A 27,012-nucleotide genomic window follows, 5' to 3' on the forward strand; every position below is an offset into this window, starting at 1 on the left:
CTAGGCTTCAGTCATTGCACTGTTCACACCATAAACTTACCCGTTTCAAAAATATTACCCTATTAAGACAGGAGATCAAGAACACCAGATCCAACAAACAGCAGGAGGGCTTTCAAGAAGGAAAATACAAATTCTCCAGCTAGAACACAGCCAAGACAAATGCTCTTTAAAAAAGAATAAACGAGAAGTTCAATGGTGATCATTCTTTGTTTTGTACAGAAGAAACCACCTCTGACGTTGTACTTTTGAAAACATCCCGGGGCACCACATCTATGTTAGTTCAGAAGGAGATACTTCAGTTATGCACTTGCTTTCTTTTTTCCTTTCTTTCTTTTTAGTGGTAACTGCCAAACAACTTGTGCATCCACCTTAAAGGCTGCTCAGTCTTTCTCCTCCAAATCCAGTGAAATAAGACTCAAGAATTAATCTTTCCATCTCTAAACCACCTGCAGCAGGGCCCTTCCTCCCCCTGCCCCCCGGAGGGATAATGTGCGCCTTTTGCACTGCACTGTTTCAGTCCAAAAGAAGGAGGTTAATGACAAAGCCTCGCTATGATCTGCAGCCATTTTAAGGCTATTTAAATTAGATTCTTCTTTCAAAAAGTTGGCATGAGCCAAACTTTTAGAAGTTTCTTCTTCTTTTTCATTTTATGCATATGTTTCTTTGAAGATCTTTTCAGGAAAAGATTCCCTAACAAGCCACCCTCCCCCTGCCGCCACTGAAAAACGAGCCCTGTGGATAAGGCTGTTGGGAAGCGCAACCGTGCCGAGTGCGTGTGTCACATGCCTGCCTTCCAGTAGCCGCACTGAACAATTAAATTGCATTTTTCTTTAAAAGGGGTACAAAATCAAAATGCAGATCTTGCTGTGGCCTGGGATTCAGGAAGATTAATGAGCTACCTAAAAGGGACCAGCTGCTTATAATAGAAAGAGATGGCAGTACATTTTTAACATAAAGTTCAAAGGGAAACTTTTCTTGATGGTGAAACGGCAAAGACTTCTTCGCAAAGTCATCTCATCTATTGTCCCCACTGACTCCCTACATTGACTTTTTGTCACCTATTGCATCACGTTCAAGCTCTTCCAATTCATCCGTAAAGGGCGATATTATCTTGGCCCTGTGCACACTAATTCCTCCGTCTTCTCCTTTACTCCTTTGTGCCTTCTAGCCCCGGCCAGCTCGGCCACTGGCAGCTCCGGAAAGCGCTCACCGCTTCCCGCTCACAGCAAGCGTTTGATCTTGAGATCCATCCTGGCTCAAAAAGGAGCCGCTCTTTCGTGCGGTCCGGCTGTGTCCATCAGGAACAAGGTCTGAACCCAGAAAAGGAAGAAAGCTTTTTTATAACATGTCCTCAATTCAGTGTAAAACAGTAAGGGTAACAGCATCACCAAAAAAATAAAAATAAAAAACATTCCCAGGTGGCAACCACAAAGTCCTGGGAGAGGACACACAGGTGGTGCGAGTTAGCGCCACTCTCTGCCACGCACCTTCTAAAGTGACAAAGACAACTGGCCAAATCCAGGTGTGGAGGCAATTACATGCCACAGAAGGCAACAGGATTAATTCTGTTTTTAAGGCAGGTACAACAGGCTCCCCAGTGGTCCCTTCATTAGGCTAACCTCTTATATGTCCTCAAGAGCCTCTCAGTTCGTGGTTTGGGATCCTGTTACCCGATGTGGTTTGTGGAACAGAGCTAATGGCTGTGGAAAAGCAACTACTTAACTCCTACAGCCCACTGGTATAAGAAAATGACTGTGCCATACAGTACCTTGCACTACCTGCACTACAACACACTACTGAACTGGGTATCTTCTTTCAATAATTGCTATTATTTAAATATTGTCAAATCAACTCTCAAAAACTTTTTTAAAACGTAACCGTACAACTCTCCCCCCACCCCAAAACAATCAAATTCTTCCAATTTCTCCAGCTGCTTGGTGTCTAATGCCTCAGCTTGCTCTAACAGGCAAGTGCTTCATTCATTCTGCTGCTCTAAGGTGGTGCACAGAGCCACTTGCACCCACTCAATTTTGGTGCTCGCCGGGCACAAGTACACGTGACAGATTTTTGAAGGTGAGAACCTCATTCTCACAGGGTGAAGAACTGTAAGATAAACACCTTCCCAGTGTGCTAAAATGGTGGTACCACAATTTAAAAGATGTATCTTCGACTTTATCCCCATAGGCTCTCAAATCTTAGTGTGAGAAACCATCAACTTCAGTATCTGTCCTTTTATCTTAGATTCTTCCTTCGCAGTCCATCCAGAAGTATCTGATCATTTACCACCGAATGTATCATTATTTCCTTGATCACTGACACCAACATCATCTTTGTATAGTTCCCTAAAGTAGTTTCCATCCACAAGAACATTGCATCTCTCTCACAGCTTCTTGCAACACTGCTGTGGGTTTAAGTCTTCACAGAATCATAGAATCAGTAAGGTTGGAAGGGACCTCTGGAGATCATCTAGTCCAACCTCCCTGCTCAAGCAGGGTCACTTAGAGCATGGTAGACAGGGTTGCATCCAGGCGGGCCTTGAATATCTCCAGAGAAGGAGACGCCACAACCTCTCTGGGCAACCTGTGCCAGTGCTCTGAGGACAACTAAGAAGGGTGACAAGAGATATCCAATAATTCATTTGGAAAATTTAAAACATCATCAATAAAAAAGTTAGCACAGAATTATTATCAGTAAGATTTCAAAGAGAAGTTCTCCTCTTGCCCATCCCTATGGTATTTGAAGAATACTTTTCCTTGTTATGATTGCCCGAAAGGATTATATAGAAACAAAAAGATTGCATAGAAAAGAATTACTCCTCCTATATGTTATCATGTAAGTCTTAAGATCCTTCCTTGACGCTGCTCCCAAAACCCACACATTTGTGGATTAGGCCACTTGGGAAAAAATACGAGATGATACAGCAATCAGAAGAGAGAACACTTTTCTGTGTAAATACAGCAAAAAGCAATATAATCCAGTAAGAGTAGCCCAACTCTTCAAGTTTACCATTTTCAAACAATATATCTTTTAGTGTTGTACAAAAATTCACACAGTAGAAACTTACGTCTTCAAATGAGATGACTGAGCTTAGTTGCCAAAGCAATCCAGCAGAAGTACCACATTCAGCATATATAGGTAAAAATAAATTGCAGCCAAGGAAGCAGACACTAGCTCCAAGTACCCCAAAGCAATGCTTAAGGTGAGCTTGCTTTCATTCAACCCATTGTTTTATGAGTAATTCTTAAGACCTGGACCTTTAGCTGGAAGTTCAGATGGAATAAAAAGAAACCCAGATGCTTCACAAGATGATAAGAATAAATAAACGTAGGTTACATAAAACTTCTTGAGATTTAGACAGTCTGTGTGGCAACTCAGAGAGGTTTTTACATCTCAACATAGCACAGCTCCTGCAAATGAGAATTATCCAAACTAACGCACTAGTCCCCCACCTTGAAGTTCTCCACTTCTGCTGTACAGCTCCCTTCTCTGCTCCCGCAAATAGGCGCTCATGCTAATAGCGTGGGAGGACGACTCAAACCTGTAATTAAAAAAACAACAGTTTCCAGTCAGCCATCCGAACAAGTGTCTCTCTCGCGAGCCCCAGCCAGCTCTAAACAAACAGCACTTCCCTGTATGCTGGAGCCATTTCAGAGCCAAACGGGGAAAGCAGACAAAAGCACATTTTTCCTGTAAAACCCCATCACTGATGCACCTCATTCTGTCACCCCTGACCAGGGCAGCTCTGCTAGTGACTGCCAATGACACACACATGCCCACGAGGTCTGGCTACGCTCCTTCATGTCGTCGGCTGGAGGCAGACATAGTCCAAGCCCGGTAAAATCCAAACCAAAGCCATAAACTAACACTATCTAAACTGTTAGCGGGCATATAAATGCTGCCACTGATTAAAAATTAATATTCTCCTGGAGACTAAGGAGTAATAAAATATTGATTATTTATTCTGTGGCTCCAATCTTCCACAAGCAATAATCTGAGAAGAGGTAAATATTTTCCATCTATGTAACCCAGTAAATACGATTTTGACCAACACTAGTAAAAGGCCACGGGCGTTGTGCTGACCTAACACCGCAGGGTCTCCGACTGTTCTGGGTTGGCCGTGGCCAGAGCTGGTTGTCACTGTGGTCACCAGGGTCTGGTGGCCAAGGGCCTCCTGCCCGCCCAGCCTGAGCTCAGTGTCGGGAGCACCCGCAGGGCCAAGGGTGCCCCGGGCAGTCCCTGCCTGGCAAACAACAGCCCCCGTGTGACCTGTGCTGGGCGCTGGGCAACTCTCCCGCTGGAGCTGAGGACAGGCAGAAGGAAGCCAGTGGTGGGGACAGGAGGGATGAAAACAGCCCCAGGTGGACCCACAGTTGGGGAGGAGGAAACACCATCGTGGACATCAGAGTCCTCTCGGTGAAGATCTCCAGGTGGTGATGCTTTGCCATAGTCCATTTCCCCCCACCCTTCTGCAGAGGACTGAATCATTTCAGCCTTAGCACTCGCTCAGAGAGACACTGAGCATCAGGTCAGAGAAAAGAGAGACATTAGCAAGCTTTCTTGTTTTTTTTTTTTTTTTTTTAGGGTATTATTATTAACAAGACTTTTCTATATTAATTTGGACTATGAGTGTTAGCTTTATTGCAACTAGACTAATAACAATCTATCAAAACACAACACAGAACTACATTTTAATTAAGCTAACGATAAATTTTTGGCTTTGTATTTATGAGGTGCTCCCTTTTGCCCAGGGCAAGATGTTAAGTATTACATTATCACCATGGCCCAGAGATCTTTTCCAGGCATCAAAACCAGAAGCTTCAGGTCAAGGCAAACTACAGCAATAAACCTCAGTCTCCTCCCACTACCACCAACTTTAGTTTGGTACAGTGATTCAAATTATTCCTCAGATTCATTGTATGGGCATTTGTTGCTGGATCTCATCCCATTCATCTCTTTCCCCCAACCATCCACTTCACTCCTCTCTGTTTCCTTCCTCTGACATTTCCTTGATCTTCTCTTGCAACAGGCTCCTATTTCCACTTAACTCCTCCAGTCATGTAATCCCTTCCTTTCCCCCCCATGCTGATCCTCCAACAAGAAAACCTTCAAATTATTTTTTAACATGTAATTACACAAATTAAGGCCAAGACTGAGACTAATGTGCTGGGTGTTTAACATCTGCTCGTACCATCCACTCCTTTCCCACCCGTGCCTGATTTCTGCCTTGCAAATTTGATCTGTAGGGAGTTGGCAACCTAAACATACTCTTGGCTGACTTTTGGAAGAGCCAAAAGCCAAGTTTATTGCAAGAAACTATTTGAATTCACAAGAAACCCCTCATCTGAGGGTTCTTTTGTCGCCCTCTCTTCCTCCCCTCCCTTCCAGGACAACCACCTTTTATCAATGTGTGAGTAAAACACAAGGTGGAGCCCTGCCCTAAGAGACCTCTGAAGGAAGGTGTCTAAACGCAAATATTCTGATGACAAGTGGATGGCACCCCCGATTTGGACGTGGCTAATGGAAAGGCAAGAAAAAGAGCCTTGCAGCAGGGCGAGAAAAGCACTGAAGATGGGAGAGGAGACAAGAATAACACTCCATCAAACATGTACATCCCTCAGTGGACTGAGAAATTCCATTTCAACAGAGATTTCCATAGATACCGTGACAGCTGACAGAAGACAGATAACCGAATAAGAGATCCCAATAAGTGCTGCTGTCACGGAGGTGCTGGCGATGACTCAGTGACAAGACCAGGAGCGGTTAGAGACATGCTTTTTCCTACGAATGTTAGGCACCTTCACTTTAAACAATTATACCCATCTTCACTCTCCGCTGACAAACTAATATACAGGCTTAAATTGCTGGAGGTGAAACAGGACATCCTTGTGCCTCAATCGTAAATGGCCCAGATACACCAAAAAACAAAAGGTGAGCAGCTCCCTTTTGCTCCAATATGTACCTGCGAGTCAGAGCAAACTCGAAGAGCGTAATTCTCAACCCCTACAGTGATGAGAGTGTTAAAAAGGGGTAGGGAGAATAACCAGGGTTGGCTGGGGGTCAGGAGACACCTCTGGAATCCTCTATATAACATTTAACCTTCTAATAACAGAAGATTATATAAACAGCTAATTCTATGAGAGCAAGAGGGAAGTGCAAGAGGCTTTAATCTCTAACTGGGGTCTTGAGGTACTACGAAAATAGAATCACTGCATACCCATGTCAATGGGGCACAGAATCGGGAGGTCACTGGCAAGTTTTGGATCATCAAGAAATAAGTTTTAGCTGGAGAAACCCCACAAGTTATCGGTAAAGAGGCTACAGAATGCAGCCCAAAACACTTGCCCAAAACAGCCAGTTACTCCCAGCCTTTCCCATTACTAAGGCTGCTGCATTTTCCTCCTACCATACAATGATCTGCCCCAAATCACACATGAGGGGTTGCATAGTAAAAAGGCCACTCAGACTTCCAAGATCCCCACCTCCAGCAAAATAAAGGGAGAAACACAGACTCTCACTTCCATAGCCCTCTAGTCACCCCCTCCAGGAAGCATGCAGCTCCTGGCCCCCTCCAGATTCAGCTGCAGCTGAACACGGTTAAAAAGTTACTGTCCCAAGCACCTTGGCACTCCCTACCTACCTTCCCACTGCTGCTCCACTTGCTGCGCTTCCCTCAGATCTCTTAGAACTGCAAATGTGCTTGTTCCCTGACCAATCTCACTGAAAAAAAAAATCCCTAAAAAAGATTATTTTGGCCAGACTGAATTAAGGAGCAACCACACTTGCAGTTCTACTGGAAGATCTGAGAAAGCTGTGATCTTTCAATCTGGGGCACCTGCTGCCAAAACAGCACACGTAGGTATTCTTCAAAATCCTTAAGAGCCCAAAGAGAATCACCAGCACAGGGACTCAATGGAAGACATGAAAATTCAGCATGAATGGAAGTGTAGTGCCCAGATAACAAGGCCATCTCTCCTCTCCTAACAGTGCTACTCAGTGACACCTCCTCACCTCTCACTCTTGTACATCGGATTAGCTCCCCCAAATCTCTCCCTTGTCCACCTAGCCTCTCATCCTTTCCCTTACACTCTCCTCCCAAGCACTTAATTCCTTCCACTTTGAACTCCATTAGCACTCCAAATTAAAGGTACTAGTGATAGGATTAACAGCTTAATCTATCTGGCGATTATACAGTTTATCTTAATTCTCTTTGTCCAGTCTTCTTTATCATTCTCTTTAACAGGTCTTGATTTTAACTTGGACAAAGATAGGCATAATGTATCACAGCACGCATTACAGGAGCTAGCATAAGAGGATCCCAGCCCTGAGAAGAGCCACTGAGAGCGTTACACGCTAAAGAACAAGGATGAATCCTTAACAGGGCTCTTACTGAGGCTTCAGCTTTTACTACATCTCCATCTGAAAGCTTACGCCATGCCCACACTGTGAAACCGCTATTAGCGGCCAGCATTGTGCAGTACTCCAGGTTCCAGAGACAGCTTTAACATGTTGTTAACACCATTCCAGCACTTACTTGAACAAAGGGGTTTTAGGCCTTTGCGGTTTCTTCTTTGCAAAGAAGGCTGCAAATTCTCTCCCGGAGCTGGCGTAGCTGAGCTGGGTCGACGGCTCCGAGGCCGTGCGCGTGTTCTTCATATCCAGGTATTCTGTCAGCAGCATCTGCAAACAGAAGGCAACGTCTGAAATGAAACAGTGTTGTAGCGCAACGCAAACATTAAGGTTTAAGTACTCTATAGGGCTGAAGACTGGAAAACTAATAAAAATCCCCAAGATTTGTAATTAACACAGACATCCAAACTTCATTTTCAAAAATGAGAACCTAGTGGCCTATATGTCACTAACGTGGTAAAAATACTTTTCATATTGCCTGACCAATTCAATTTGCCCCAAAATACTGCTGGTTCCTTATTCATCCCAAAGCTGGTCCCATCCTACCCTCAACACAGCAACAGCAAGATAGTGAGTAGCTAGCTGACCTAAAGGTTACATACTACAGGTCTTAAAAATTCAAAAGTTACCAGTATTTCTAAGTTCAGATGGTATAATTGATGCTTTTTAAACAACTCTGCAGTGCAGGAACAGATTCTAAGTCATTCACTTTTAATTTCATTCTCAAGGTGTAAAGAAACCTCTTAAAAAAACAACTTCTATAAATGCATTTAGAAATTCACTAGTTATTCTCAGAAAACCCTATTTGGAGGCCATTAGTATTGTGTTTGACTCTAATAACGAGCTACCCAAACCCACTCAAAGAGTGCTGTCTGTAATGAGAAGAACACATCAGTACTGTGCTGTCTATATTTAAACAAATTATGTGGGAACAAATACCTAGGCAAATGGTATCATGCCTCTAATTAGAAACAATTCAGGGTGGCTTGGAAAAAATAAAAATATAAAACAATGCAATTTCAACTCCTAAAACACCTCAATTAATACTTTACCTGAATGTAAGCTTTTTAATTGGACATTTATTGTTAAGAGTAAAAAAGCAATCGCCGCACTAATTTTTGGCAGTAATTTACAAACTGCGTTTGTATTCTCGTATTTGCATTTTATCTTGCCTACTTGAATTAACAGCCTTAAAATGATCACAAAAATGTAATGAAACCCTCCAACTTAAGTAAGTTAAAAAAAAAAATAGTCAGCAACTTGTTCTCATATCATAGAGTAAACCTATTTATAATGGATCCCGTGATTCTGAAGCCACTTCACATCCAGGACTATGAAATATAAAGCATATCATGTACTACTTAACTCCACAATTGCAATAATGCCACAACAATTACAACAAACCAACAGAGATTTGAGCTAGGACCATAACGAAGTGTCCCTATTAGTTAAAATGTGAAATAGAGAAATAAGAGAAAAAAGTGAAATAGAGAAGTAAAACATCAGTTTGTGTAGATATTCGTAACAGACACAGATCAGAAAAAAGAGAAGAGAAAATTGTTAACCAGGGAGGTAGAGTAGGATGCTTGGACACAAGGCTCAGGAAAAGTCAGGAGATGCAATGAAAATTGCTGAGTCTGATAACTGTTCTCATAGGTCACCTTTAAGTTACAAAATCTAACATAGCAGAAACGTCACGAAACCAGATTTACACTCGTTCTGCTCCGCTATCCCGTATTCAAAACTTACGGCATTTCTTCAGAACAAGGTCATTAACTGTAAGCAGAGTGACAATATACCGCCAAGCGGGAGAGAAGTTAAGAAGGAAGAGGTCTTCAAAGCACAGTTCATTTGGCTTATAACTGCACCAGGGAGATTCAAATCCTTATAATTTTTAAGCAACGCTATTAACACGTAGGACAGTCTTAAAATCTTGCCAGCTACTTGCCTGAAAAAATACTCTGCAGTTTTACTGTCTCATTAGTTTGTGTGGCGCACGGCCTTCCGCCCAACTTCACTGACCCCAACTTATTCTGTACGCCAGGACGGTCCGAGACACCTGCTTGCTCCGCTCTCAGTCCTTCTATGTGATTTTAATAAGGATCATATTTCAGTCGTAGAAGCTGTGGTTGGTCATTACTTATTAAAAGCTGCAGCAAGCTACAACTTTAAAATCCACTTTAAAAAAAAAAAAAAAAAAGAAGAAGAAGAAAAAACAGGCATTTTTCTGCCTATCAAAGCAAATAGGAGCTTACCTTAACAATACTGTAAGAGATTTCATGATTTGGTCCCACAACACTTTAGCGGCAGTTGCTCAGCCATCAATCAAAACCCTTGTTAGACATTAATCACATGCACGTACAGCAAGATTTATGAGTGACTGCAAAGTTTGCAACATCCCATTCATTTATAACAAGGACTTTTGACTTTCTGCTCAGTAGTTGAATTCTGCTATCCACGCAGTATATTTACATCAACGTCAAGCAAAGCAAGTTGCACATAAAGCATGAGAACAAAGCACATTTTACCTAACTGCTCTTTGGGCAAGAAAATTAAGATAAAATGTTTTATTAAAAAGGCAATATTTATGGACTTGGAGGCCTAATTAGATTCTCAAATTTCAAAAGGTCACATCAGTATGTGCAGTCTGGCTACCACGTTGATCTGGTAACAGCTTGCAGTACACTGTCTCTCTGAACCACAGTGGGGCTGCAGCAAATTGTGCTTACAGGTCTGGCTGCTGTTTGCACTCGCTGCGACTCTCCAGATCTCCGTTTTCATTTTTTGGCCAAGTCCCACGAGGAGCTGCGCAAGTTACTTTGTCTTATCATGCTCAAGTTTGACCTACGAATGAAATGGGGACAATAAAGCATGCCTGGCCCCAGGGTGACAGCTCCATTCATTCATTACTTCTGCCTCTTCTGAGGTTTTCAGATAGGAGGCCTGAGCTCTGAATAGGCTCCATTCCATCAATTAAAAGATATTTCACATCCTCACATATTCTCAGTTATGATGTATGCTGTGGGATGAATTGCTTGTTCCACTAAAAAAACGAGACAGTTTCAAAGCCGAGGACCTCTTCCTAAAATACAACCGTCCTAGAATTAATTCTCTTTCGAGACGACTCCATCTCAAGCATCTCAGCTGACTTACGCAGCAATAGGACCTGGAGAAACAGATATTTTAGCTACGCAGGTCCAAAGACATTTATGTCAAAAACAACTATCTGGATTTTGATAAAATTTGGAAGGTAATTCACATAACTCTGGTTTAACATATTTCTCATACATAATAACCATGAAGTGACAACCAAATGCAACATTGATGCATTCCAGCAGGAACCTGGGAAGCTACTGAACAGTAATTCCCAGTATGTCCAGAGCTATATGAAAAATACTGACATATTTTTTTAAACCTGTCCAAAAATCTCTCTATACCATAATGCTGGTTTTCAGTACGTCTTTAGATCTTTGGGGGTTCCAAAAGATGAAATGAATACTAACACAGTACCCAGAATTGTACGAGGGTAAAGGAGATAACCTAGGTAATTACTAGGCTCTCAACCTAGCATCGATCTGAGCCAGAGTAACAGAACAGATGATAGAGGACTCTATTAAGAAAGAATTAAAGAAGAATAACACAATTCATGTCCATCAACTTGGATTTACAGAAAACAGATCTTGGCTAACCGGTATTTTTATGAGATGACAAATTTAGTTTTAAACAAACAGAGAAAGATACAGTTGTATTTCCACACAGAATCTGAGAGAAAAAGCTGAAACAACAGAAGTCAACACAGCATCCACTAAAAGAAAAATCAGCAGGCTTGTAAAAAAAAATCCTTAACATCCAACTAGACACAAGAAAATCATCAATACCAGATTAGGCAAAGTCCCAGCAATCTTGATTCTTTTGTCCTCTATATTCGAAGTGGACATCGACTCCCAAACTTTTGTTTTTTCTTTTGTCCATTAGAGATCTTCTAGCTTCCATCCTCCCTTTTGATCACCTTGATTTTTAAAACAACTTTCTTCTTATTGAAGAAGCTTAATCAGAGGAAGAAAGCACGTACCCGAGTGGCTGCAGCATCCCTTTCTGGACTGAACAGACCAGACCTTTTCTGGTCTCACATTCCTAAGGAAGGAGTGCCTACAGAAAGCTTATAAACCACAATATTTGGGGATAGAAGGGTAAATAAAAAAAGAGAATAGATCATTAACATAGAAAAATATACATTTTTGATAAAGCGGAATCAAGCTACTGGGAGGATTTCAGCATCACCAGAGGCAGATTTCTACACTTGGCGGGGGTGGGCAGGAAACGAAGGCGAAAGCTGGGAGATTACTGGATAAAGCAGCAACTCCAGAAGACTTGGGAACACTGAAGACAGTCAACAGCAGGGAGCTTCTCACCACGGCAGTGGGAATAAACTAATGAAAAACAGCTAAATTTCATAGGAGTGAAGTTTACGGCACGCCTCTGCCTTTGCCCTCACACCTGGAACGGCGAATGAAACCCGGCAGTCATAAACGGAGAAAGAGGAGGCAAGAAGCAGCACGAGAGTTATTAAAAGGCTGGAAGGCATGACTTATAACAAAATCGAAGTCATGAGTTCAGTCTTATTAGCTTAGCAAAGAGCAGGCTAGGAGGTTACTAGATCAGTCCGCAAGCACATAACACAGCACAAAGGTGATGAAAAAAAAAATCTTCACTAATGAATTTATTAAAAAAAAATCCAAAGCCTGGGGAAAGCTGAAGCTGGAAAGGCTTTGACTAACAGTTAGGCATACATTTGGACATTGTAATTATCCACTTAAATGAAAGGTTTCAGCGTATTTTCCGCCACTGACTCTCCCCCATTCCAGTCAAGACTGGATGCCTTTCGAAAGGATGTGCCCTCATTCAAATAGAAATTAATTCAAGAAACTACTATGGCTTGTTTTATGCAAGAGGTCAGCCAAGAAGATCACCATAGTTCTCTCTGGCTGTGTCATCTGTGAGTCTTAATAAGCTCTTGCTGGCTCTCAGGTTCCTGGATGAAGGAACCACAGGTGTTCAAAGTATTATTACTGCACATCTCCGTTAATTATTGCTTCCATTGAAATACAAAATAAAACCAGCCACTTCTGCTGTCAGCGTTTGGTGGACAGGTTTGCACTGAGGAAGGCTCTTGCCCTGTACTCCTGGAGCACGTATTCCTGGGGCATCTTTGACCAGGCCTAGGTGCAACCCCTAGGCAGCTAGGTACACAGTGGCACAGCAGCCTCAAAACACACAAAGCTTCAAATGAAAGCAACCCCACTCATGTTTTGAGGAAACTCTAAGAGTCAAATAAAGCCATCCAGAAATAACATTCTCAGCATCTGACCATGTCCCTAGTACTTTGCTACGGGGTACTGGCAATGGAAAATATGCTTTATTTTCAGCTTATTGCTCTAGCACACCAGGCAGCTGCATAAATGTTGGCATTTCAGCTGTCCTGACATATTGTTGACTCATTTGGAGTTGCATCAGCCTCAGAGATTTCCTCAGAGTCACATTTTCGTTAGACGTAGCGGCAGGAATAAGAAGCTGAGCTTACAGAGCAGAAGAGAGATTTGCTAATGAGCTTTTCAGTGAGAAAAGTTGATAAAAACAGGACATCCCACAGCAGTCAAATTTTACTACGGTTTCCCGAGCTCAACGGGGATGTGAGGAAGCGCGTGGTGACAGCACACCACAGCGCATGCGTTGGGAAAGACCCAACAGCCCTGAGAAACGATGCAACCACAGCCAACTTCAGCGGCAACAACGGCAACTGTAAATAAACCTGGGAGTTCAAGTAGGATGCACTACTGTGACATGCACTTACTTCTTTGCAAACGTATAAAAGGAGACGTTGCTCTTCAGGCTCTGGAGACTGGAGGCAACTGCTAGCAAAGTGCCAAAATAAGGCAAGGACGCAGTGGAATTCAGTGGGAATTTACTCTACAGCTAACTACCCACTAACCTCGGATATCAAGTTTCTTAATAATTAGAAGGCTGCAATAATTGTGAAATTTAACAAAAAAGAATAACAATTTGATCACATTTTAAGACCCCCGAGCTTTCTGCACAAACTGTGCTAGGTAGAGAACTCAAGAGAACAGGGGCTGAGTAAACATATGGCACATGTGAAAAAGGACAAAGCAATGTAAGTCTGGAAGAATTAAAACCAGATTTTTTAGGTGCCATGAATATTGTTTAATGCCGTACAACCTGCTTTATCTAATCCTCACTGCCTGTGAAATTAATTTATCTGGAACATAATAATAAAAACCCTTAAAGAATTAATTCTCCCAAATCATTGCCCAATTCTATTACTGCACAAGAAGTAAGCTTTCTGTTTTTCTTTTTGGAGAAAAAGTTAAAAAAAAAAAAAAAAAGTCACAGAACTATTTAGATAATGCTATCACTGCCAATGCTACCACATTCATTATCAATGCTAATTGTCAATTAGCACAACTATTAGTGAAAATCTGTGAACGTGCTTCCACCTCTGGGGAGAGAGGGAGGGATGGAACAAATCCCCAAACTGCTTTAGAAAACACAACTTCTTAAAAGCTGCTTTAATTGACAATGAGTTGCAGACCTGCTCACATTGCTTTGGAGACTTTAAAATCAGAATCTTTTCATTTTGCAAGTTACTTTTATCATAGCTTGGACTTTATACGCAAGGCAGGGAGCACCCCAGGCTCTGATGACACTTGGCGGGTGGATGAGCTGAAGCCAGTCGAGATATACATACTTACGTAACAGGCTGCACGGTTGCTAGCACAGCAAAAGGAGGACAGTTACACGCTGTCACAGCCAGCAACATCCGCCTGCAGGTTCCCTGAACGGGCAAACGCCGGCCAGCGCTCGTTTTATTTTCCCAGGCTTTATGCAAGCTGCCCTATGAAGAGAGGAACTGCAACATGTGAGCAGGCCACGATGCTGCAACAGTCGCCTCCAAGTCCTCGAGGGTGCCTTGCAACTGCTTTTTAGCTTTGGTGGCTTTAATATTTGTATAACCAGCCATATGGTACCAGCTTGTTCAAAGGTACGCAGTGAAGGTCATCTTCAGTTTATTGACGCAGAAAGTTTTGGGATGCCTTCACCGAAACTTAGTTATCTTCCCTTCACAAAAGAGAACAGGAGCTAGTCTGTCTTTTTTTTACTACTATTTTCCCCCAGCTTTCCTAGTGGGTTCTGTTGCTTTATTTATTTTAATAGAAAGGAGACAAATATTGATGGCAAATTTATTTAAGCTGTGAATATTCAACTTGAATAACTGGGTCGTAAAGCAAATGGACGGCATTTAATTTTCTCCAGACACATCCCTGTTCTGCAAATAGAGATTACGCTAAAAGAATAGCAACGAGGCTGTTTTCTGGTTTTAGTGTCGGACCCTTAAAACCAAAACAGAATGATGCACGGGTGTGTGGGGAGGGTGTCAGTCAGGATTATTCACTTCCCCTAACAAAAAGTAAAATTCTTAGGTATGTTTGCATAGCAAAGCTGAGGTTTCATCTGCAGGACTACTACTGGAACTAGTGAGAGCTATACATCTAAACAGTTCATGGGGTTTTAGCTTAATATTGCACAACACTTGGCTAACTAAAAAAAAAGTCATTTTTGACAAGTTAACCCAATTATCCTCTGGGCAGTAACTTGTATTTCTGGGGACTGCTTAAAGACTCTATCGGTATCCATACAGATAAATACAGACATATCTATGGATATATGGTTACAGTTAGATATATAGCTATATACATATACAAATAAATAAAAAACCATCATCTTTAGCTTATGGTCTTTCCAACACGATTAACGATAAGCTGGATCATGCACATGGTGCAGTACTGCCTAGCGCACGGATAACTGGCCAACTGTACTCGAAAACGGGCCAGAAAGCACCAGGACGGTATGATTACCAGCTGCTTCGCAGACCGTACAGAACGACGTGTTTCCCGCGTTAAGGGTCAGGGAGGCGCCAAGCAGAGCAACGGGCAATTGAGCGCAACTCGAACGTGGTTACGCGTTACCGGCTCTGCACGTTCTGGAGGCGGCGAAGATACGGTTCCGAAGCGACGTCCGCAGACGAAGGAAAGGCAAACGCTTTCAAAACACCCGCAAGGAAAATGCTCGGGCACGTTCGGCGCCCGCCGCGCAGCCGCCTTGCAGCCCCTCGCCCGCCTCAAGGCAGGAGCGTGCACTCTCCCGTCAAAGAGCGCTAAGCGAAACCCAACTCATCCGAGCTGCTGCTCTTCCGAAACGGGCACCTATGATGGAGCAGCAGCAAAGAGAGGAAAAAGGAGCATGCTGTTTAAATACCGGCCGTGTTAACTCCCGGGAAAAGCAGCACGCTTCATGTATTTCAGGCCATCAACTAATTGCTTAAGACATCCTGCTACAGTGTAGCTGGTAACAGTGGTGTGCCCTCAGTCTTCATTAAATGCCAGCTCTTAATAACAGACTCCAAAAGGGCTTTAATTGCATTTACTTGCAGCTCCTGAACTTTAAAAGTTGTTAATCAGATTTCTATGCAAATGGAACGACGATTAAAGGTTAAGTACAGGTTTCTGAAATTTCAGCAGCTGAAGACGGATTGTCTTTAACAGGAAAGAGAAACTACCAGACTTGACAGGAACTAAACATCTTAATTAAATACTCAGAAGTACAGTACTTATTTCTGCGTGAAGTTCTATTTTCAAATGTCAAACTTAATCAGGCACTTGACAAAAATGTGCGATATCCCTACAGCGCAGAAGAACAAAAATGCCTGCAGATCATCCCTGGAGCAAACACCTGCAACTCTGCCAACTCCTCTGCTAGCCCCAAACCGTACGTCCTCCAAGCTGCCCGTCCCAAACACCACTACAGAGAGTTCTGTGGCTCTAAAACCGCTTAGTCCTGTTCAGGGGTAGGATACGCTGTTTTTCAACACATCAACTTTTCTCCTGCAGCGCTGCCCAAAACTACCTCCACGCTTTCGTGCCTACCAGCTCTGCACAGCAAATGCAGAACCTGAACGCCTACGTCGGACACAAGTCCCAGCCCCGTCTGAAACTCGACTCAAAATTTATTCCAATTAACCAGGACTCCCGTCTCCGACTTAAATCCGTTTGGCGACAGAGCGTCAGCTCCGTTACTGGTACGCGCGCTCTGCGGTTACACAGCAGGCTGCACAGCGGCGAGAAACATACCTACGGGGGACCCGTAAGACACTTTACGCCAAAATATTATAAAATACAAAGTATTGCATGCAACCCAGGATTTAATTCTAATTCTAGAGAGCAGCCACTGCACGGGGGATTATTTCAGAGGCTGAATAAGGAGCTTCAGGACCGGAGACCTTCGCCATCCCACTTAGCTGCTGGGATGAGCTGCCAGAAGGACAGACCCGGGTCCTTGCAACCCAAACCCCTAAGAGAAATCTTGCAATGGGAACTACAGAGACAGACTCTGCCTTCAAGCACTGTAAAACAGAGGGAAAAGAATGGTGCGAGGAACAACAGAAGTTAATAAAAGCATGCAGCAGAACTGTTCAGATACGAGTTGCTTCATCTTCTTTCAGACCAATTAAACACTTGAGAAAAGGAGGCAGAAAGGAAACTTCCACTCACCTTTGCATAACGCACAGCTGTAATAGGAGGCATTACCTGCAAAAGTGATTTAGCAACTAGTGCTGCGCATCCAGAGGAGTAAAAGGGGATAACAATTTTTTTAAAAAAAGCAAATCTGCTATAGCTAAACTTAGTATTCTTGCTCTATTACATATAAAAGGCTTGAACAGATGTAGCAAGAATGGCTATGAAGTCGCATTGAAAAAAGCCGATGTTTTGCAAATTCATACCTATTCTCTAACTTTTGTCAAAATTAACTTGAAGAAATTTAGACCTTACTGCTTTCATAGACTGTCCTAGTAATAAGACAGAGCATCAAATAGCTCTACATAACAAGCTCCACACCAACAAAAATTGCTTCCCTGACTCCGTAAATACAGGTGAGCATTTTCTAATTGCTCAAATCCTACAAGACGCAATGTCATTTGGATCTACAGCTGCTGCCCAGAAGCAAAGCACCTTACAGATGGAAGCAGCCCATAAAATTAGTCGTGTGAAAGGTTTGCACAAAAGAACAGCTAAATACCAGGGACAGCAAACCGTGGCTTCAGTAGGATCAGGTCTAGGGCCTCCGAGATGGTGATAAAAGGGCATGTTCCCCTTTGACATCAACCCAGCAGCCACCATTTCAAGCCTGGCCGCTGACACCTTTGAAAGGACATCAGAACTCGAGATCCTCTTTGTCACACTTACAGTAAGTATGATTTTATGTTCCTCCTCTCCCTAAGCGGACGGGAACACACTGCAGCGCAGGGCTGGCAGCGGCGCGTTGCTGTTGCCCTAGTTCGGGAAGGCTCAATACTGTGCTTTACCACAAAGCACCCCTCAACTTATTCTAGGAAGAGATACGTTTTTGTAAAGTTTCAGGGTCTTAGAAGTTACTACTAATACACTGATGCCAGAGGGGGGAGCTCATGGCATAGAGAAGATTCTCATTTTCAAAGTTTGGGGGGAGAAACAAGAAAAAAATGGAAATTGTACAAAGCTGTTGTGCACAAGCCCTGCCTTCCTTTTAAAGCACCTTCAGGATCGCGCTCCCTTCTGTCTTTTTCGCTGCTCTACACAAGGTACAGCACTGTGCCACTCAAATCCGGGTGTCAAGCAGATAATATCGTTTCCGAGCATGTTCCATCACAGGAGATACTTGAATGTCTTTCTGCATCAGGGAGCCTTTTCCTCCCCCTTTCATCAGCTTATCAAACGAAGCTAAACAGTAACGCTCGCATCCGATGATACTAGGAACTTTGTAATGGGATTAGGAAAAACATCATCATTGGTTTCAAGGAGGAATGTGACCTTGAAGAGATTTCTTACTCTGTACTTGGAACAGAAGCACTGGGATCAATGACACGAATCCCTGTGTAGGGATGAGGAAGGGGCACGGAGGAACAAGGGGCTTTCTACTCCCAGGGAGATTCTCGTCTTCCTCCCATATTAGCAGCGAGCAAAAAAGCAAGCTGATTACCAAAAGGTAATGTCAGGTAAGCTCTGCTTTTCCCACCGCCCCAAAAGATAGGGTCATTTGACTGCTCATAAAAACACTACTGGCAATCACAAACCAAGGCTCCCGTCTGGAATCCCATCCAAGGCCCCAAACCGCGACGTGCTGAACCCAAAGCTTCATTTACGAAGCACACCTCGGCCCTGAACCTACTCCGCACCCTGTTTGAAACGCATTTGATTTGGCAAGCGTTCATCTGAGAGAAATTATTTTAGATAAATTTTCTCCAGCGAGACCTGCAACCACTGCTTCTGTTTACTCAGAAAAGCCTAAGTGCTCCTGGAGTCCCTGCACGGCTTCCAATATCCAACCCAACCATGCATGGCATCGTTCCCTTCAGTAAAAACATTCCTTTAGCTTGCCAAAAGGAAAGGTAAATGCAATAGCAACAGGAATCCATTTTAAAGCTAAAAGCTTGACAAAAAAAGAAGAAAAAAGAAACACTTTGTATTTTTATATTCTCTAAAGCAAACAACAAATTGGTCCTGCTGTTCAGAAAGAAGCCCCTCCGGACCAAAACCATGACACTTTTGTCCAGCCTTTTACTATCTTATCAAGGAAGAAGCTCTGCAAAACATCCTCTCTTTTATTCCATGAGAGACTGGGCATGAATTCATCCACATTTTTTGCTACAAGAATGCTAGAGCCTGGTCTTTGCTGCTGCAATTCCAGCCTTACATCAATACCTTAAGATTTTTATCAGATACTTAATTTTTAACGATAATATTCTTCAGTTACACTGCAGCTGCACAACAGAGGCGAAGGATTATTTTCTGCTGAAAACTGAAAGAAAAGCAGCACAACACACACTGGTCCAGAGGGCTGGACCTTTGCTTCCAGGTTCCAGCTTTGGCTCTAGGAATATTCATTTTTTCCCGGTGCACAGTGAGATTCAAACAACACCAAGCACACGGACTAGCATGGATGAAATCAGAACGCTACGTTGTCCAGACCAGGAGAGCGAAGGCAGCGCGGGTTTGTACGGTATCTTGACCCTTCCAAAAGCCACCAGCATCGCTCCCCCAATAAACTCCTACGTGCAAGCAGAAGTCGTGGCAACGCGTGAGAAACTGGCAGGCTAATACCACTGGGTGGAGCCAAGATAAAGCAGATGGCTGCGACAAAAATTTCACATCTCTGTCCAGCTTGCTACCATTTAAGCGCTGGTTTTCTCAAAAGTAAAGCAGCCCCTGCCACAGCAAATCCCATCCTCTGAAATTACACCAAACCCACCGCACCCACTTGTTCCTGCTCCTGAACTTCCAGAGATGAAGGGTGAATTTATTTATGCCACAGAAACATTGGCCACCACTTCATGCAACTGCAATAGCTGAAACCATCTCCTTGGACTTCCAAGAACGCAAACTAAATGTACGTCAGTCCACTTCAGCTCCGCTGTTGAAAGGACCACCTACCATTTCAGGCTTCTGCGCATTCATCCGAAAATCTACTATGGTCCCACCTGCAAGGCACCCAACTGCAGCTGGCCATGAGCTGACTCAGTAAAGCCACTGCAGATAACTAAGTCTATACATCTAGTTCACATGTTCTGTATGTCCACACTTCATTTAACACATACACAGATTAAAAAAAAAACAAAAACAAACAAACAAACAAAAAAAAAAAAACTAGACAGCTTCTAACCATGGACAAGAAATATGGCAAAAATGAACAGACAAAACCTGTTTTAGATTGTCTCCATTTCAGATAATTACTTATGAGTTTTTTTTTAAAAAAAAAGACATTTGCGACTCACAAGGGAATCTGTAAATTTACTGTCTTCTGCAATCTAATAATGTTGGCAGCTATGAGAGTTACCTATTTACTGATGCGTGACACCAATCTATCTTCAATGGATAAAGAAGCTGTTACTTAAAAGAGTTCTCCTCCCCTTCTTAGTGTGCCGGGCTTCCAGGGAGCAGAATTTGTCAAGTAAAAAAAAAATAATTTAAAAAAAGAAACAGTACACAGACGTTGATAAAAATGAGAGAAAAGGGATGGAAGGAGAAATCTGAAGAATTTGCTCTGGCATTGTATCACTTAACTGGACAATATTGCAAGGAGATTTGTCACTTTTAATTGCAATTGGTAAAACAGAGTCACACAGGACGGAAATAAGCTCCTGGTTGAGGAATCAAAGAGACCTGGACCGTATTTTCATTTATCAGCCTGCGGCACAAGCCAACTTTCTTTTACCTCGCTCTCTATCCAGGTTCTTTGCTTCAACCAATATTCAAGAGAGAGGCAATTTTTTGCCAAGTAGCTGGTCAGCGTCAAGTGTGTCAGGGCCCTGATCTTCGCTGGAGCCTCTCAATACTGTTGAAAAGCAAGTAACAAAAATGGCATTAGAACATGGGCACATTAAAAACAGCCCCAGGAAAAGGCAAAAAAAGCCTGGACGAGCTACACCTGCAAGTGCAATCCATCCCCTCCCAACCAAAAATGCCAGCTGAGAGTAGGGTAAAGTCAAACAAAGAAATGGCAACAGGCACGTTTTTAAAATCTGCTGTGCACTTTAATAACCTACAGACATACAAATCACTGTCAAGTATGAGCCAGCAGCTCCCAAGTGCTTCTTTATTCTCTTCCATTAGTCTGCTGCTTTTCCCCCCGATCCTATCAGTCAGAGATGGAAGACTAATATATACCTTTATTTTCCAAAAGTTTAAATGCATCACAGCCCAAGTGTAAATAATTTATAATCAAGAAGCAAGTAAGATTCTGGTGCATAGCTGAAATGAGGATAAAGCTTTTAACGGGAGGAAGATGTAGATATGTTCACATACATATAAACAAACAGTCTGCCGCTGCCAATGAAGATTTCACAAGGAAGCTACCACTCCCCCTCCCTCCACCTTCAGATTCCCTTGATTTCAATATTGGTCCTTCAACCAAAAGCTCATTACTAATCCAATTTTATTGTCACTTGAATTCCTACAAATAAGGAGACCACACAGGGAGCTGATGATTTTAATTCTGGCACTTAAATCAGAAGTGTGAAGTTAAATGCAACACATACCCTCCCCCCATTCTTTAATTCTACATTTAATTTCAACATTTTGTTCTTTCAAATCCCAACTTGCAAGGCAGTATTCAGAACTAAATCAAACAAGGGAAGCTGCAAAGCTTTGATATCCAGCGAGCTGGTGGATGGGATCTCTAACATTTCATCCATCATTCTAGATGGCAGGGTTATAATCCCAGTGCTTTACCCAGAATCACAGAAAACAGTGTTCGGAGAGACCTCAAGAGATCATCTAGTCTCTCCCCATGCCCCAAAGAACCAGTTTTGTTGTCATGTCTGACAGATGTTTGGGAGTTTTTAAGGATGCTAAGCGACATATAACATCCCTAAATCATTCACTGCTTACATACATGCATTAGATTAGACATTAACACAGGAAATGTTTAAGAGTCTCTCGACAGTCTTTAAGCGCAGTACTTCCTATCATCTTATGTCCTGAAACACAGATGATTCCCCTCCTCTTTTCAATGTTCTTGATCTACTTGAAAGCCACAGCTTTCCCCCATCCTTTTGACTTCTCATCGCCACATAAATGGGTTGTTCCATTTTTCCTTCATTTAAATGTTTTTTTTTTTTTTTTTTCCTAGACCTCTGACCATTCTGGTTGGTCTCCTTGTATTCTCTCTGATTGCTTGGCTTCTTCCTTGAGAAGTCATGGTCCAGGGTGGACCTAACAGGGCTCCGTCTGAAATCTTTTCAGCAATCACTAGAACAGGATTATTCCCAACTGTCCATCCAGGTCATGCTCTTCTGGCACTCAACAGTGCAATACTTGGCTGTTCTGCGACACACTGACTCACATTCAGTTTGTGATCCACCGCACCCAACAAGTCCTTGTCTTGAAGATGACACACAGCCAACTATTCGTTTTGTATACTTGCACAGAAATAACCAATTGTGCAATTGCACAATTGGTTCTTTTAAATTTAGTTTAGCAAGATCTTCCAAATTTCGAATTATGTCTCGCGAGACAATGCCAAGCCCCCTCCTTCCAGCCTGACACTTGCACATTTAACAATTCGCTGCCATTAACAGAAATACTAAAGATTACCAAACCCCAAACGGAGAACTCGAGAGCCATTAGATGAGTCCCTTGATAAACAAAGCCTTCATCACTTCTCACCTTCCAGGCAGTTGTTCATCCCCCTCATTACGGTTTCATCTACGACATAGTTCCCCAAGTCAGTTATGAGAAAAAGCATACGAAACGCTAACAGAAGGCTTACTGTCGCCAGGACACAGGCCACCCACTGCTTCTCCCTCCTCCACAAGCCCCGCTACCAGCTTGCAGAAGGAAATTAAATCAGCTGACAGCTTATGCTTGACATACAACAACAGCAACTCATCCTCTGATTTTGGATATTATTTAGATAGTTTATGCATTCCTACATTTTTTCTGTAAGTTGGAGTTAAAACAACTGCTTTAGAAGTCTCTGGGCTTCTTCCCCCTCCTCGATTCCTTCTTTAAGGGATTGTTTCCAAGTTTTCCCTCTTCCGGAGTATCCCAAGACTTTGAAAGAACTTCACTTAAAGTTACCCTCCTTGGATAAACATCTTGCTTATGTCATGATTAGCATAAAGACTGAAGGAGGAATGATGAAGGTGACCAAGAAAAGGAGGAGAGCAGGAAAAAATATATGTAACTCCTCCAAATTCCCCCATATGGATTCAGCAGGGTTCTTAATGGAGATGGGAGATTGGTGAAGAGCCGGTGACAGAGCCTAATGGAGTGTTATCATAGCATGATCCTTGGTTAGACCTTAGGGAAGCCACTGTTGCAGAAGAACCAGAGGTGCTGACAGTACATAATTAAAAAAAAGAGGGAGAAGGGAAGAAACACATACAGATATTGGAAAAAAAAATACAGATAATGAATTTCAGCAGGACTGTATAATTTCACACTATAAAACATCATCCGCATTTAAATTATTGAACTGTAGAAAAAGCGATCCCATAATTGCTTTGCATTTTATCTGCAATTCTTGCAATTTGTATCTGAGGCACCGCCTATCTAGTTGTTTGTTAACAACAAAAAATGTACTCTTACATTTCCAGGACTATACAGAATTCACTTCTCTCTTGGCTGCGTAACAGATGGCGTGTGAGAAGCCCAGCTTTCTGCCGCACTGGTTCTCGTGGTTGATTCATCTCATGCATATCGCAAAACACAAGCTCTGGCTGAAGCTTTTCCCATGGTGAGGTCATTCGCAGTGTCCCTCTCCTCTCTAGATTGCTATACATTTATTATCGTTCAGTCTTTTGCTCAGAGGCAGCACTACCTGGCAAGGTATCTTTACCAAAGATGTAGAAGGCTCCAAAGCTAAACTTTTATCTGTCAGTCAAATGTGACTTATCAAGGGGCTCACGGTTCTAGGGACTGAAACACAGACAACACAAAAGCAGAGCTCTGACTTACTTGGGCAATTGGGCTAGAAATGACATCAAATCCAAACTGCTTCTTCCCCCCCCCCCCCCCCCCCATTCTCAGCTTTCACTGGAATACATTGCATATTTCAGTGCTTTTTTGGTCCTCCTCCTCTATTTTTAAAACATTTGTTCTTTCTTCTTGTTCTGACAGTCCAGATTCATGGTCACCCCTTCTCTCAAGCTTAAGCGCTAACCTTCCAGGATTAAGATTATGAAGAGTACAATATTCCTCCACTTGCTGAAAATCAACTTAACTTTATTCAAGTCCAGTCTGTCAAGTTTCATTAAAGAAGGTATGTGCAAAACTAACATTAAAAATGATTCAGTCATCTAGTTACAGGTCTTCCAATGTTGGATTTCACTGCATTTTCCAATAGATTTATCCAGTTTTTCACTCCAGTATTGATTCTTCAGACTCAAATTTATTTATGATAGTGAAGAAAGAAGGATGGATATTAAGAAGATGGCCAATACACAAGACTCAGATGAAATTCTGTAGAAGTAGAAAACGGAACCCACAGAGAACCATATTAAATACATGGATCCGATTTCTCTTTTTATTTTACTTTAACATTTGTCAGGTAGAGTAGATGAGTTTCATTAATTTGCCTTATGTGCAAATCTGCACAGAGTATGCCTGCTGCAAACTGGGACTGTTGCAACATTTTTTATGACTCAAGATTTGTCCAAGTGCCCAAGTTCTTCAGGACATTTCTAGTTACAGATTTTTAACCCATAAAGAGATAATGAATGATGATGATGATCATGGACCTTTGCAGAGTGAGCTCCAATTCAAGCAACAAATCCTCAGTTTAACTGCAGCTGCATGAACGTCTTACTACTTTTAATCCATCTTGTATTTCCTGCCTCTTAACTGCATTAGAAACCCCTGTTTTGTGAAACCAGAGTAGGAAGAAATAGGAGCTGCTGCCTACCCATCCTATGCCACTCATTATTTTATCTTGTTCCTTTTTATTTATTTTCTTCCTAAGGTAAACAAACTCTTTTTTTTAATCCTTCTTCAGCTATAGGTTTGTATATGTGCTATGATTTCGACTGCCCTTCTCCTAATCCCTTCTGCTCCTGCAATATCCTTTAAGATGAGCACAGACTGTTCAGGGCAGCCTACTACAGATGAGGCTTGCAGTATTGATTTCTACAAAGCCAATATCAAATTTAATTTGATATGTAGTTCTTATGCACCCTAGCAACTTGTTAGTTTTGACCAGTTTGCACATTAAGAGTAGGCTGCTGCTGAGCTTTCTAAAATAACACCCACTTTCCTGTCTGGCTCATTAGAACCAAGGAAGCTGAACAAATAATTTTATTTTACCCTTCAATACACATTGCTAGCTTGTTTAGATGTCTTACAAGTTCAGTCCCTGCTTATCCCAACTAACCTGTAAGATTTGCTGTCTTTCTACACAGACCTTTTTGAAGACCACTAAAAAGCATGATAACCACTACAAGGCTTGCCGGAAAAACACAGTTAACCTTTCTTCACGATGATCGTTTTTCCCTGGTTGTTACTGCTCATTTTTTTCTGGTATCTCATTGACTTAGGACTTTTCCTCCCCAAGAAAAGTCTTGTGACATACTGCCTTTGAACTCCAATTAGTTTCAAAGTTCCTTCTAAAGCACCTCACTCCGCCTGTGCACTGATTATCACAAGAGTTTCAGGATAAGTCCCTCTCCCTTGTTCTCAAAAGCAAAGATTAGTTTCAGAGAAATCATTTAGTTTCTCAGTAGTGTTTCTTAATTTTAACATATAATCTTATGCAATATAACAGAAGTAGCAGATCTTTTGCAGGCACCTTGCTTTTATTGGTCTTAAAGATATATCTAATATATTTGCTTGCCAAAACCCGTAGTGATCTTTCTCACTTCCCTCTTACTGCTTGCTTTAAAAATGTAATTCAGCTTTTTGGCTTCCCTAAGGTTTGATTTCTAAATCTTAAAAGTTACTTGTGTCAAATGAGTCCATCTCCAACCTACACAGCCATACTTTTGTTCCATTTCCTGTTTTTCTTTCTGTTCAAAAAGCAACATCATTCCAAGATTGGACAGCATAAAACCAATGGCAAACTAAGAATGTTGCTTCCTTTTCCTGTTTAGGACTATTTCACTAGTTGATGCATAGCCTGACTCTTCCACTTAATCAACTTAAATATTGATAACTGGAGGACGTAACTGTCTTAAAATGTGCTGGTCTCTGACCTCTTTCAAAAAAGACACTCTATTTCCAAATCCTCAATCCACCAACTAGTAAAACATGCTAATGCACTTAGACTTTTACAGCAAAATATTTCTGTCTCTTTATGCGGTCTCCTCCACTCTGAGTTTTTCTCTCACTAGAGAAATCCTTTAAATAAAGCTATGTTCCTCCACCTCCTACAAAAAGTCTGTCTTTCATGGAGAGTCTGCAAACAGCTTTGCAGATTTTCACTGACATTTGTTATTGCATCACCTTTGCATAATGCACTCTCCAACTTGGCTTTTTCTATCACAAGGGAATCCAACTACCTAATTTTTATTTAGCTTAGTTTTTAGTCTTATTTGGTACCTATTTTTCATTCAGTTGCATAGGCTTTATTTTTTGTGTAATTTCATGCATCCTCCTTGCTGTAATATGTTGTTGCTTGCAAGTGATTTGTACACTGATGGGAACTATTCAAAAATAAATATTTACTTTATGACTGAAGGCAAATATTTGACTTCTATCACCACTCAATTTTCATACGGATAAGAAAATACTTGAATTATCATGACATCTAGATGCATGCACATAATATGCAGTTCATCTACCTCTACAACTGAAGACTCATCACCTAGACATTTTAATCTGTAAAAATACAGAAAAAGCGTTAGAATTCATCGTTTTCTTTTTCACTGCCCTACTATGTTTAAGATTATATATTTAATTTGTATTTGCTGAAAAGGCTCATTATTCATTTTTTCTTTACTTAAAAACCTCATCTTTCTCTCTCTAAAAAATAATAAGCAAGGAAAATACCCTTCACTCTGTG

General features: G+C 41.9%; 1 protein-coding gene across 2 annotated transcripts in view; it reads right to left on the reverse strand.

Moving 5' to 3' along the window:
* The window catches only part of EXOC4 (exocyst complex component 4), a 372,538-nt gene that overhangs the window by 267,584 nt on the left and 77,942 nt on the right, over nt 1-27,012 (reverse strand). For both annotated transcript variants that reach the window (XM_062580328.1, XM_062580320.1), the window contains exons 8-9: nt 7,532-7,677; nt 3,450-3,538 (exon numbers count right to left, since the gene is read on the reverse strand). In XM_062580328.1, coding sequence (XP_062436312.1) covers nt 3,450-3,538; nt 7,532-7,677 — 235 coding nt within the window. The remainder of the gene's footprint in view (nt 1-3,449; nt 3,539-7,531; nt 7,678-27,012) is intronic.

Source organism: Rhea pennata, chromosome 1 (genome assembly GCF_028389875.1).
Source record: "Rhea pennata isolate bPtePen1 chromosome 1, bPtePen1.pri, whole genome shotgun sequence".
Classification (NCBI taxonomy): domain Eukaryota; kingdom Metazoa; phylum Chordata; class Aves; order Rheiformes; family Rheidae; genus Rhea; species Rhea pennata.